At 38.0% G+C, this 12,717-nt stretch overlaps 2 protein-coding genes across 2 annotated transcripts; both read right to left on the bottom strand.

Annotated features, from left to right (window-relative positions):
• Window positions 1–3,163: 3,163 nt before the first annotated feature.
• LOC109173583 (UDP-glucose iridoid glucosyltransferase-like) lies at window positions 3,164–4,870 on the bottom strand. Its single transcript, XM_019322829.1, has 2 exons — window positions 4,357–4,870; window positions 3,164–4,086 (listed from the first exon to the last, which is right to left on the bottom strand). Exons 1-2 carry the CDS (start codon window positions 4,832–4,834, stop codon window positions 3,191–3,193), a joined length of 1,374 nt encoding a protein of 457 aa, XP_019178374.1. The 5' UTR covers window positions 4,835–4,870; the 3' UTR covers window positions 3,164–3,190.
• Window positions 4,871–5,569: 699 nt separating this feature from the next.
• LOC109173590 (glucan endo-1,3-beta-glucosidase 9-like) lies at window positions 5,570–9,359 on the bottom strand. Its single transcript, XM_019322837.1, has 3 exons — window positions 8,899–9,359; window positions 6,734–7,643; window positions 5,570–6,084 (listed from the first exon to the last, which is right to left on the bottom strand). The coding sequence occupies exons 1-3, from the start codon at window positions 9,231–9,233 to the stop codon at window positions 5,821–5,823; spliced, it is 1,509 nt and encodes a 502-aa protein (XP_019178382.1). The 5' UTR covers window positions 9,234–9,359; the 3' UTR covers window positions 5,570–5,820.
• Window positions 9,360–12,717: the final 3,358 nt, after the last annotated feature.

The raw sequence follows: 12,717 nt of genomic DNA, 5'->3' as shown, positions 1-12,717 counted from the left end.
CACTACTATATATACTCCTGTACAGACTCATTATTATTCATTCAGATATATCGTATCCTCATCACTACAACTATAAGACAAAAGACAGTTTAGACTACAAGCTATCTAGCTAAACTAGTCTAACTCGTGCTCTCGTTTCTACGAACTGGGCCCACCTGAAAGGGGTTAACAAACAACAAGTAGCAAACAAAACCCGTTAGCACGAAGCTAAGTATAACGCCACTCAACCCTGTAAAGAGATACAGTATATACTTTGGAAAACAAAAGTTCCCCATTCTTAGCTCAAACAAGTTTATTCACTTAAACATACTTTGGCATTAACTTCTAGATGCTTGCAACATAGTATTTATATAGGCATACTTATCCAATAAACAACTCATCATAATCTCATCTTAAGAACAATCTAAAGCTTCTCAAATATTCAATAATCTCATGCTTTCTCATATACTTCAATTAAGCAATCTTATGCTATCATATACTTATCATGCATTCTCGTGCAAGACATATAACTCATAAACAAGCTCATACTGCTAATCATGCAATCTAGTGCAAGGCATATGACTCATAAGCAACTCATGCTATCATATATTACTCATGCAATCTCGTGCAAGACATATCTCATAAGCAAACTCATACTACTGATCATGCAATCTAGTGCAAGGCATATAACTCATAAGCAAACTGATGCTATCATATATTACTCATGCAATCTCGTGCAAGATATATAACTCATAAGCAACTCATACTACTAATCATGCAATCTAGTGCAAGATATATAAGCAATCTCATGCTACTATATACATACATACATATATATATATATATATATATATATATATATATATATATATATATATATGTATATATATATATATATATGTATATATATATATATGTATGTATATATATATATATGTATATATATATATATATGTATATATATATATATATATGTATATATATATATATGTATATATATATATATATATATATATAAGCAATCTAGTGCAAGATACATATATAAGCAATTTTGTACTACTACTTATGCAATCTAGTGCAAGATATATAACTCATAAGATGGGTTATAGTAAGTATAGATATACATACACACTCTTTCAAAAAGAATCGTTTTTCTGTGGAGGTTTCTTGTTGTCATAAATGACTTGCTTTGCTTTCTTTTCTTTGAGTCTCAATGACTCGCTTTCTTTCTCTTGAGTCTCTTGACTCGCTTTCTTTGAGTTTCAATGACTCGCTTTCTTTCTCTCGAGTCTCTTGAATCACTTTCTCTTTACTCGTGGGCGAGGCCGGGCTTCACCGTAATGTGAATGAACCCATTGGGCACGGCGTCTAGACGTCCAATCTCTCATCCCGCCCACAGAACCAATCTCGTGGTTCCAATACTCATACTCTGTGGAATCAGGTATCGAACTATCAGTGTGCACACCCCCTGACCAGGATTCCAAGCCTGGCGGACAGTTTCCAACCTCGTAACATGGGAATACGTCGCGTTACATGATATCGGATCGCAATGTCCGTTGCTTTCTCTTTTACTCCGAAAGGACATAGTCCAAACGGGTCCTCCAAAAATACTATTTTCGTTACAATAGATATATATAGATAGATATCACTCATGCGACTCAAACCATGCAACACTTTTCTTATGCACATATCTTCTCAACTCATTCTCAATATGGCAAGATAAAAGCTTTCTACATGGATATGAGATTTTAGAGAATAATACTTAGGCTCACATTGACCACTTACACTTTTAAAACATGAAATGTTCAAAGATGCAATTTACTGTAAAACATGCTTCTAACTTCCATTTACTGTGAAACTCAACAAATTCATAAATCATGCGTGTAACTCATAACTTAACAAATCTTCTCATTTAACACTTATCAAGTAGTTAACATGCTATTAGAACTCAACATACTCAAGGTAATCTCATTCACAGTATAACAATACTCAAGGGAGTCATGCTCAGTACATCTCAGTGATTCTAAAACAAAGGCAGATAACTCAAATAAACATACTGGATATTTTAAGCATGCTTCTTCTAGCAAAACTTACCACATAAGGCTCATGCTTTTCTATTTAAAAATTAAGTAATAACAAGCTCATCATAAAGATATAATTACCATAACCAAGCAAGATTGATGCCAGTGAAGCTAAAAAGGAACAAGCCATGGCGTATTTGTTTCTGGGAGGCTTCTTCGGAGGGTCGAGAGCTGCCGGAATATGACCGGAAACTCCATTGTTTTCTGGTTTTCTGTCAGTCATAATGACACTGATGAATTAGTGAGTATGAGAGGAGAGAGAGAGATTCTCTACTGTGTGGTAATGTTATATATATATATATATATATATATATATATATATATATATATATATATATTATATATATATATATATATATATATATATATGTGTGTGTGTGTGTGTGTGTGTGTGTGTGTGTGTGTGTGTGTGAGAGAGAGAGAGAGAGAGATGAAAGAAGGTTGAAGTATATATGCAGACAATCAGTCTTATATGAGTTACATTAGAAAAAAAAAATCATATATCATACAGGTTGACATATAAATATATAATATTAGATTTGCTCCCTTATAACTTCCCTTCTTGTAAAATGTATATTTTGTCTTATTCATTTGGTACATTTATCAACTCATTATTGCTGTTGTAGTCGTGCTCAAATGATTAGCTATATTAACACTAAACTTGCCTATTATCCCAAGTTGTTAGGTTAACGTCTACTATTCATAATATTTCTACCAATATTTTATGTTTTAGGCTTGTATGACTAGAAAAAATACATCATATCATTTACAAAAATAAAAGTGAAAATAAAAGTAAGTAAAATACCATTTGAATAAATAATCAAAATCATTCCTCAATTATTCAATTTTTACTCAAGTTAGTCCTTTGTTCATTTGATTTGTCAAAAATGTCCTTGCATTTAACCGTACTAATTGATAGACAATTAAATTGAGTAGTAAAAACTGAATGGTTGAGGACTTAATTAGGTAAAATTGATATTTGATAATTGATAACTAATTTATGAATTATGGCATAATCAATAAATGATTTTTGTTATTTACTCTACTAAATAGGATATGAATTGTATGTACATAAAATTTATTTATTTAGATTAGTGATTGAAAGGATGAACAACCATATATATATATAATTAATCCTTGTGATGAAGAGAAGAAATGAATTCTACTAGCTCATTCAAGGCCTTGTAAGAACACCCATCTTTCTCAACACAACTCTCCACCTTCTGCTTCAAATCAACCACTCTTTTCCTCATATCTTTGCCTTCTTCACCTTTCATCATCATCCTCACACTCCTCTCAACCACATCTCTATCTATCACCTCCATTTCCAGCCCTACCTTCCATACATCACTAAGGTACCTGGCGTTCACGAGCTGATCCGAGAACACAGGCTGGCAGATCATAGGAACTCCGGCACAGATACTCTCCAACGTCGAGTTCCATCCGCAGTGAGTCATGAACGCTCCCACGGCGGGGTGTGATAGCACGCGCCGTTGCGGGGCCCATTTCACCACCAGACCTCTATCCCCCACCAGTTCTTGGAAACCCTCCGGCAAGAATTCCGTCCACTGCACGCCGTGGACTGATCCCGGCCGCACCACCCACAAGAACGGCCGGCCGCTGTTGATTAGTCCCCAGGCGGTTTCGACCACCGCGTGTTTCTCCACGACGGCTACGCTGCCGGCGCTCACGTAGAGGACCGAGAGAGGAGCTTGGCTGTCCAGCCATGGCAGGCAGCTGGTGTCCTCTTCTTGCAGGTTGGTTGGGGAGTTTGATGAGGCCAACTTGTGAAATGGGCCTATGGGGAAGAACGGAACCTTGTAGTGGGTTTGAAGCTTTGACAGTGATGAATGCTCTAGATAGTCTATGCTATTGCAAATGCATGCCACTGCAGATCTTATGTCATTTGTTATTCTGAAAAAATCTCGTATTGGCTCTGGAATATCATTATCTTGAGTTGGTTGAAATGGGCCGTCCTTGTACCTCAGGGGATGAAGGTCTGGCAGTGGTTCCTCAAGCATCAAGTCTGCAATAATGTCATCATGGGATAATTACAAAAATTGTGGCATTAATCATTTAATCACCACTACTGGAAATTATAGAATTTATGACCACCTGAAAGTGATCTTAAATCAAGTCGAAAGCCTTGTTCCGACCACATTTGTATCCGGAAAAACCTTTTTGCTATTTCCGACCACTTTTTACTTTCGACCTGATTTAATATCACTTTCAGTGGTCGGAAATTCAATAATTTTCAGTAGTGCACATCCAGTAAAAAATGTACTATTTGGTATACCTTGATAGGGAAATATAGCATCAAAGCGTGGAATAATAGACGTTAGAGCCTGGAAATACGATGCACTGAAAGTGGCCAGAACTATTCCCGGAATCTTGAGGCGAGTAGCCACAGCATCAACGAAGAACATGATGTTGTCATGAATAATACACGCAATTTCTTCCCCGCACGCCGTCTGGTTCTCCACGTACTGCACCAAAGGCACCTTGCACCTTTCATTCATAATATAGATAGCGCCTAGAATCTTGTCGAAAGACATGTCGTAGCCAGCACCCAAACCGTCCGACAAGGCGTGGAACATGAACTCGGGATGGGTGGAAGGATGAGGAGCGTTGTATTCGGTGTGGGCGACGGTGATGGAAAACCCCCGTGCGTGAAGGATGCTGCCCAGTTGCAGCATCGGCGTTATGTGGCCCTGAACGGGAAACGGCACCAGAATTATCCGGCGCCGCCGCCCGCCTACTCCCTGGATTTCCATCGACGTATTTAATTTGGTATGTGCAGTTTAATTTCAGGTCGGATATATATATGGTGCAGTGGTTTATAAAGTGACTCGATCTGCGTACCCATTGTAATTAAAGTCCATCATATCATCAATAATTTTAATAAAATATGGGGAGTTAATAACTATGAAACAACTAAGAGTTGAGCCGGTGTTATTGTGATGACAATAACAACTTGCATCATTCTTGGGTTTATCTTCAATTAATTTGTAGTTGCCAATTCAAGGCCGGTATATGGTTGGACGTTTATAATTTGTTTTTAGTTAATTGGTTTCTTGCAATGGGCAAACTTAATTTTATTCCTAAATTTGTGGGTTAATCAATTAGTATAAGAGCATTCCCTAAATGGCAACTCAAAAGAAGACAAGTCTTTGTTACAGTGGACTTCATTCTGATCTCTGCACACCTTCGAATTACAACCATTGACTTTCTCATAAATCAAAGATTATTACATATTTAATTATTTATTATTAGATTACTTGTATATATATTTATTATTGGAATATTTTTTATTAGACGTGTTTTATTTCAATAGTAGATGGACTTATTTGACATTTTTGTCATACTCGGCACAAGTATCAAACAGACCTATCTATTACTTAGAATTGCTCAATTCCCTCATCATTTAAAATATAATGTAATTGAACACACTTACCTTCTTTTTTCACATGTTACCCCATTTTTTATGACGTGATCCAGATTACATGACATTAAAATAATAAAAATAAATAAAACAATTGGCCGGCAGGTTACAGAGCTTGTCTTCCACCACCGTATACTCGTATAGCTACACCGGCTCAACAAATGAAATAGATATATATTGTCATACAATAGATACATTCCATACATTCTACTGTTATACAATAGAGATTTATATATACACGTATGACTTGAACATAATCAAATTTATGCACCTCATCCGTCTCGTGCATGTCCTAGGTCGTATCATAAACATTGACGCTCAAACTAAAAAATCCAACTGTTTTTTAAACATAAATAATAACATAAGACCAATGGGCAACAATACTTGTAGTGTTGTGTAACATTTTAGTCTGTCACCACTGGATTTGGCATAACCAACATAAGTGATGATTTGAATGCCACCATCTACCCTCTCCGCAGTCAAAATCTCCACTGGGAATTTACAAGAACCCACTGAAGGATCAAAAGGGGTTAGTGCACCCAACCCTGCAAAATCACAGCTCTTCTGATCCTGGTTCATACCCTGTTAACAAACTCTTACTCAGTAAATTTTTCGTCACAAAAACGAATAAAAACTATATATGATCCACAACAATCATTAATTATACATAGATCATAATCCACCTTATAAGATAGACTACCAATATAAGGTTCGTTATTAATATACTAAAGGTATATTTTTAGTACATTGAATGCTTATTTTTTAAAAGATTTACTGAATGTTCATTTTTATGTATACTATTTCATTCAATATAACAAAACTGTACATTTTATTAGTGCTCCACCTAACAATGTGAACCATGATCTATATATATAGTATAATTTGCCATGCTACACACTATATATTGACTTGGTAACTACAATATGCTCTGATACCAAATTGAAGCATGTGCTCCATCTCAACCCACTAAAAGGCTAAGCTGATATTTGAATTGCACATTAATGACTATATGTTCAACATTACTAACTTTACTAAACGCATTTCTACGGCTAATTCTATCAACTAGTCAAATCCATTAATTCAATCACCTAACAACCTTTTACCTCCTTGTGATTTTGGACGGACTAAAGTCAACTGGTGAGATTTACCCCGTGCAAACATACATTTAATCTCCTCCGATTTCTCTGGTAAAAGAATATGAATATATATAATTAAAAATAAGAGTACTCGCCTGATAAGCCATGTTGAAAGCATAAGACACAGCGGAGGGGCGGGTGAGGTTACTGCACGAAGAATCGGGGCCGAGGGACGTGCAATCGAAATAGGTACAAGCCACCTGGAATTGCTCATCCACTTTGGTCATGTTGCGGTTGTCGTTGTTGAAGATGCACCACCGCGACGGCATTTTCACGGTGCCGGCGGCGGTGGCCGGATAGATGTCGCGCCCTTTGCCGCTGAAGTCGATCTTGTACTTGGCCGTCCCGTCGAAGTCGTAGATCCCCCGGTGCCGCAGAATCGGCCCCAATCTCAGCGCGAATTTGTTCTCGTCCGTCAACGATCCCAGGAAAACGTCGATATTCTTCCCCGGACGCCTCGGCGTCCCTTTCTTCTCCACTATATGCTTCAGAAACCCTCGGTGAAACCGTTCCGCATTTTCCGGAGTCGCGTGCTTCCCGCCGTCCGTTGGCCATCCGATCTCCCCGAACACGATCTCCATGTGCGGATACCCTGCTTTCTCCAGCGCCACCACCAGCGCGTCGTGCATGAACTCGAAGGCGTTCCGGTAAGTGTACTTGCCGTCTTTGATGGCGAAACTGGAATTGTTGTCCATGAAGGCGAACTCGATGGGCCAGCCGCTCACATTGGCCGATATGATTGGGTACATATCGTACAGGAAAAAGGAATTTGAGTCCTTCAAAAGCTTAAGAAACTCGAGCATCTTGTCCTTGATGTCTTCGCGGAAATCGGCTTCCGATGGCTTGGTTATGTTCTTCAAGACGTCGGTGAAATGGCTGGTTGTGGGCTTGATGTGCGTAAGGTTGTATTTTTGCATTGCAAATACAGTCTCTTTGAAGACATCAGTGAGGTTCCATATCGGTCCTCGGTCAATCGTGTATGGTTGTTCCGTAATAACCAATGTCCTACAAATTAATGTAAAAAAGTTAATTTATTACACTTTGGGTCAATATAAAAATGTAATATTTTATATTACAAACTAAAGGTAATAATCATGAATAAAATAAAGTCCCGTCACCCTATATATATATATATATATATATATATATATATATAGGATCAATGACCGAAATGTGACCGAAATGTGTGGTCAACCGCGGTTATTTTTCAAAATGTATCATGTTTTTTTTTTTTTTTTTTTTTTGATAATAATGTGTAAAACTCCCTTGGGAGTTGCGTTTTTGGTTGTGTCCCGGCCGTATTTTTTTCCTGTATTTACGTAAAACGCTTCCTGTATTTATGTAAAACGCAATTACGTATTCGTATACGTAAAACGCATTACCTTAATACGTTTTCTAGGGGATACGGTATAGTAGAAAACGCAACTTACTTTTGCGTTTTACGTATTATACCGAAAACGCAAAAGTAAGTTGCGTTTCTTGGTTATTTTGTACCGGCGACCGCGAAAACCATAAAACGCAATTAGCACATGCGTTTTTGGTTTGAATACGTAAAACGCATAATGATGATGAGAAAAAGAAGGAGGCGGAGAAGATAAAGGCGGTGGCGCACGTCTCGCCGCCGTTGCTTGAGAAGCTCAACTGCATTGATGAAGCTCCTGGCTCCTGGGATGAGGTCAGCAAGGCCTTGGAAGACCTCAAGCCCACGTTAAACACCACTAGGCTTCCGCCGGCGGTTCAGAACACCAAAGACGCCGTTACTCCGCCGCCAGCGACGGCGAAAAAAAAGCCCTCGCCGTCGAAGCCGAAGAAGAGCTCTTCGTTTCATACCGTGGAAGAATTGATTGATTCTTGCATTTTACACACAATTCCGGCGGACTAGCGCCGGTAAATAGTCCGCATTTCGGAGTTGCGTTTTAAGTATTTTAAAGTATTATACGTAAAACGCATTTCCCCAAATGCGTTTTAACGTATTCCGTACGTCACATGAAAACGCATTTGGCAGATGCGTTTAACGTATACAATACGAAAAACGCAACTCGCCATTGCATTTTAAGTAAATAATGAAAAAAAAAAAAAAAACACCCGGGACAACTCCAAAAACACAAGTCCTAACTGAGTTTTACATATTTCTGTCAAAAAAAAAGTCAGCACACGGAAAATTCTCTTGATCCTATATATATATATATATATATATATATATATATATATATATATATATATATATATATATCGAGGAATAAGATATGAAGATACATACTTGATATTGACTCCTCTCTGTACAGGCGGGACGAGAAGCTCTTGCACCCAGGAGGTAACGTCTTTGATATTTTCCAAGAATTTGTCGCGTTTGATGAAATCATTCTGCAAGGCGACGGTGACGCCCAGTTCGGAGCTCTGCAACGCCTCCATCACGTTGGGGGACGGCGACGACAGTCTGATCTCCTTTATCCCATTCTGCAGAAGCAAATCCACCACCATTGATGGCACCAAGCTCTGCGTCGCGTATCTTCCCCATTGCATACCGATAAACCCCTCAGCTCCCCCCAACAACAATAACAATAACACCGCCAACCAACTCAAATTCCGCACCATTATATTATATATAATCGCGGGCCTTAAACTTCCAATATAATTGATCTTCCAAGTTTAAGGTTTTGGATTTATATATACATATATATATGCATGGCGGTAATAATAATATATGTTGTTGGCTGGCTGGCCGGCCGGAGGGAAAATGAAGAAATAGATAGAAGGATAGATATATATAAGAGAGGCCGGGGGAAGAGGATTAATCCTGCAGGTTGAGAATATACGGTGGTGGATTCTGAGGTTGACTGTTGCAGGATGCTTTGTCAACGAGAGGAAAATATGGGAGTTTCGCGGTGGGAAATTAAGGCAAGGAATTGAAGGATTGGATTTACCGATTTACCATATCCATGCATGTATACATACGAATCCCAAAGACTTGAATTGAATCCTGGACCCGACGGGACAGAGCATATGGGGTAATGTAAATCAGCTCAGTAGATAGGGTTAAATGCTTATCTGTCCATTTTAGACATAATCCTTACATTGCTGCTCTCAAATTTTGATCTCTTCTCCTACCTATTGAACCATTAAATTAACCCTGTGCGGACATGTATGTATACATACTTTAATTAATTTCTACTATTTTTGAATTGGAAGTTTTATTATTCTCAATACTTAAGGATAATAATATCAAGTAAATCACCAAGAACTTTGTGGTCCACTAGTATTTGGTAGCTCCCCTATGTAGGAGGTTTAGAGTTTGAGCCTCAGTGTAGGCGTAGATGGTATATGTGGGTATCTCTTTCCTTTGTAATAAAAAAAAAAATCAAGTAAACCCTACTTTTTGATATGATGTTGTATATGTGGGTATCTCCTTCCTTTGTAATAAAAACAAAATATATATCAGGCTGAAGTGTCATCCCACACCCTGAACCATACGCCATTCTTCATGCCGCACCCTGACCTTTTATGTGCCGATTCGCTACACAAACTAATTTTTTTTTTCGCCTAGCCTTTTTTACAGGTTTCCCTCAGGTAGACGGTAGAAGTTGCTGATGTGGAGGTTATTAGTCGCTGACGTGTTAAAATATGTTGTGTTGGCATCCCTTTTATCTCTTCGTTCAAATACACAAACTAATCCCTAATTTTAAGCCCTAATTTTACTTTGCTCTTACCCAGAAACCTCAATCGCGAAAAATAGCTCCACCCCACGACTCAAACGCTAAATCCCTAAATCCAGACAACATCCCTGGACGACGACCCAATTAAAGACGACGACTGTTGGTGGAAGAGAACACTGGGCAACGAATACTGGGCGATAAAGGAAAGAAGAGTGGACTTCGAGTAAGGTATTTAAATATATATGTATATGTAGAATATGGTGTAGGTATTTCTTAATATGCGAATATGGTGTGAATATGCTTTGAATATGATGTGGTGTGGTCCTCATACACTGTGATTTTGCTTTTATTATGATGTAGTGGGGTCCTGGTGTTTGAATATGCTTGTATTTTAGTGTGGTCCTGCATTTCTGTAGTCTTCTTTTTGACAGTTGGTTTGTGTAAAACTGTGCCTTGAATGTGTGACAGTAGCTTTGTGTTTTGTGTTTAAATGTGCCTTGATTTTTTTTTTTTATTTTTTTGTGTCAGGATGGATGAAAGGGTGGGAATTAATTATCCATCATGGTGGTAATTTCATCAAAAAACCTAGGTTAAAATATGTGAATGGTGAGACAAGTGTCTGGACCCTGACTTAATCTCGTATCCCCACCTAGTGAAGTATATAGCAGACCAAAAATATGGAAAAATAGCCTCACTGACATATAAGTTGACCACTGAACCCTTTACAGCTTTAAAGCTACTTCATAATGATGTTACTACTCTCCACTTAGCTCAGATTGGTAGGGAGAATAAAAGGTGTGAGATTTATGTTGAACATGGGGTAGATGAACCTGATGTGGTTGATTTATGTTTACCTGGGCCTGAAGGGGGGAGTGCAGTTCAAACTGAGGGTGAGGAGGCCAATTTAAGGGGTGAGGAGGCATATTTAAGGGGTGAGGAGGCAGATTTAGGGGGTGAGGAGGCAGAATTTGGGGTTGATGATGAAGAATTTGGGGGTGAGGAAGATCCGAGTGAAGGTGAGGAATTTGGGGGTTCAGGAATTGGGAGTGACTCCTACAATGAGGAGGGGACTGATGTAGTGAGCAGATTACTAGTGGTTGTGAGCAGATTACTAACAGGAAAAAAAAAAAAAAAGAAAACCAGAGTAGATGATGCACGAATACCACCTTATGTGCCAACATATGAAAATCCCTTAGGAGATGAGGCAGATTCTGTGTATTATGACTCAGAAGATCCCCCAACAGTTGAAGAAGAGTTAGAAAATGATGAAGGGAATGAAGTGCAATCAAAGTACAACGATAAGTACCCTAAGTTCAACCCAAAATCAAATCCACCATTTATTGAAATTGGTATGTACTTTGATGACAATGTGCAATTCAAGCTTGCTATGATTAGTTATGTTGTGAGCACAAAAAGGGATCTGTTTTGGAAAAAGAATCAATTACAGTATGTTAGGGTTGAGTGTTTAGAGAAGGGTTGTGGTTTTCATGTTAGTGCAGGGTGGGAAGAAAGAACAAGGTGTTTTCAGGTGAAGGCACTTATGTTGGAACATCAATGCAACAACCAATTTACCTTAGGGATAGTTAGTCAGAAATGATTGGAGTGAAAATTTGAAGAGAAGGTGAGGCAAAATCCAATTATTGGATATTCAGAGTTGAGCAAAGACATAAAATCTGAAATGAACTTGAATGTAACTGTTAGTATGTGTCGAAGGGCAATAACAGGGATACTGAAGAAGTTTGATATTGGATATGAGAGTCGGTTCAAAAGACTTAGGGATAATGCTCAAGAGTGCTTGAATTCAAATCCAGTTTCTACAGTCAAGTTAAAAACAACCAGCACAGTGGAAAACTCACCATTGGTGTTTGAGAGGATATATGTGTGTTTTAATGCAATGAAGAAGGGTTTTTTAGGGGGGTGCAGGACGTTTATTGGACTGGATGGCTGCTTTTTAAAAGGAAAACTGAAGGGTGAGATACAGACTGCTGTGGGTAGAGATGGGAACAATCAAATGTACCCAATTGCTTGGGCTGTAGTAGAGAATGAGAATAGCTCATCATGGAGTTGGTTTCTAAACCTTTTAAAGGGAGATTTGGGAATTGTGGACAACTCTCAATGGACCTTAATGAGTGATAAGCAGAAGGTAAATCCAATTCTATTATTTCCTTTATGCAATTTTTTAGTTTACAGTTTACATCAATAGGTAATTAACTTTGATTTGATCTTTCAGGGGTTAGTAGGGGTGTTCATTCGGTTAACCGAACCAAATTAATCGATTTTTTTTTTTTTTTTTGCTTTAACTGTTAACCGAACCGAAATTTACTCTACCGAATTGACCGAACCGAATTTTTTTTCGGTTAACCGATTAACTGAAATTTTTAACCCTAAAATTTAAAATTCATAAAATAATTCCTAAAATAATAATT

The sequence above is a fragment of the Ipomoea nil genome, unplaced genomic scaffold, assembly GCF_001879475.1.
Source record: "Ipomoea nil cultivar Tokyo-kokei standard unplaced genomic scaffold, Asagao_1.1 scaffold0482, whole genome shotgun sequence".
Classification (NCBI taxonomy): Eukaryota; Viridiplantae; Streptophyta; class Magnoliopsida; order Solanales; family Convolvulaceae; genus Ipomoea; species Ipomoea nil.
The sequence above is the reverse complement of the archived record's forward strand: the minus strand, read 5'-3'. Positions and strand labels throughout refer to the sequence as shown.

Bases quoted from the DNA above. Each gene is read 5' to 3' on its own strand.
- LOC109173583 (XM_019322829.1), bottom strand. From the start codon at position 4,834: ATGGAAATCCAGGGAGTAGGCGGGCGGCGGCGCCGGATAATTCTGGTG. The intron at 4,087-4,356 runs GTATACCAAATA...ACATTATTGCAG, and splicing joins TGCTATATTTCCCTATCAAG to ACTTGATGCTTGAGGAACCA.
- LOC109173590 (XM_019322837.1), bottom strand. From the start codon at position 9,233: ATGGTGCGGAATTTGAGTTGGTTGGCGGTGTTATTGTTATTGTTGTTG. The intron at 7,644-8,898 runs GTATGTATCTTC...ATTAATTTGTAG, and splicing joins CAGAGAGGAGTCAATATCAA to GACATTGGTTATTACGGAAC. The intron at 6,085-6,733 runs GCGAGTACTCTT...GTTTGTTAACAG, and splicing joins CTTTCAACATGGCTTATCAG to GGTATGAACCAGGATCAGAA.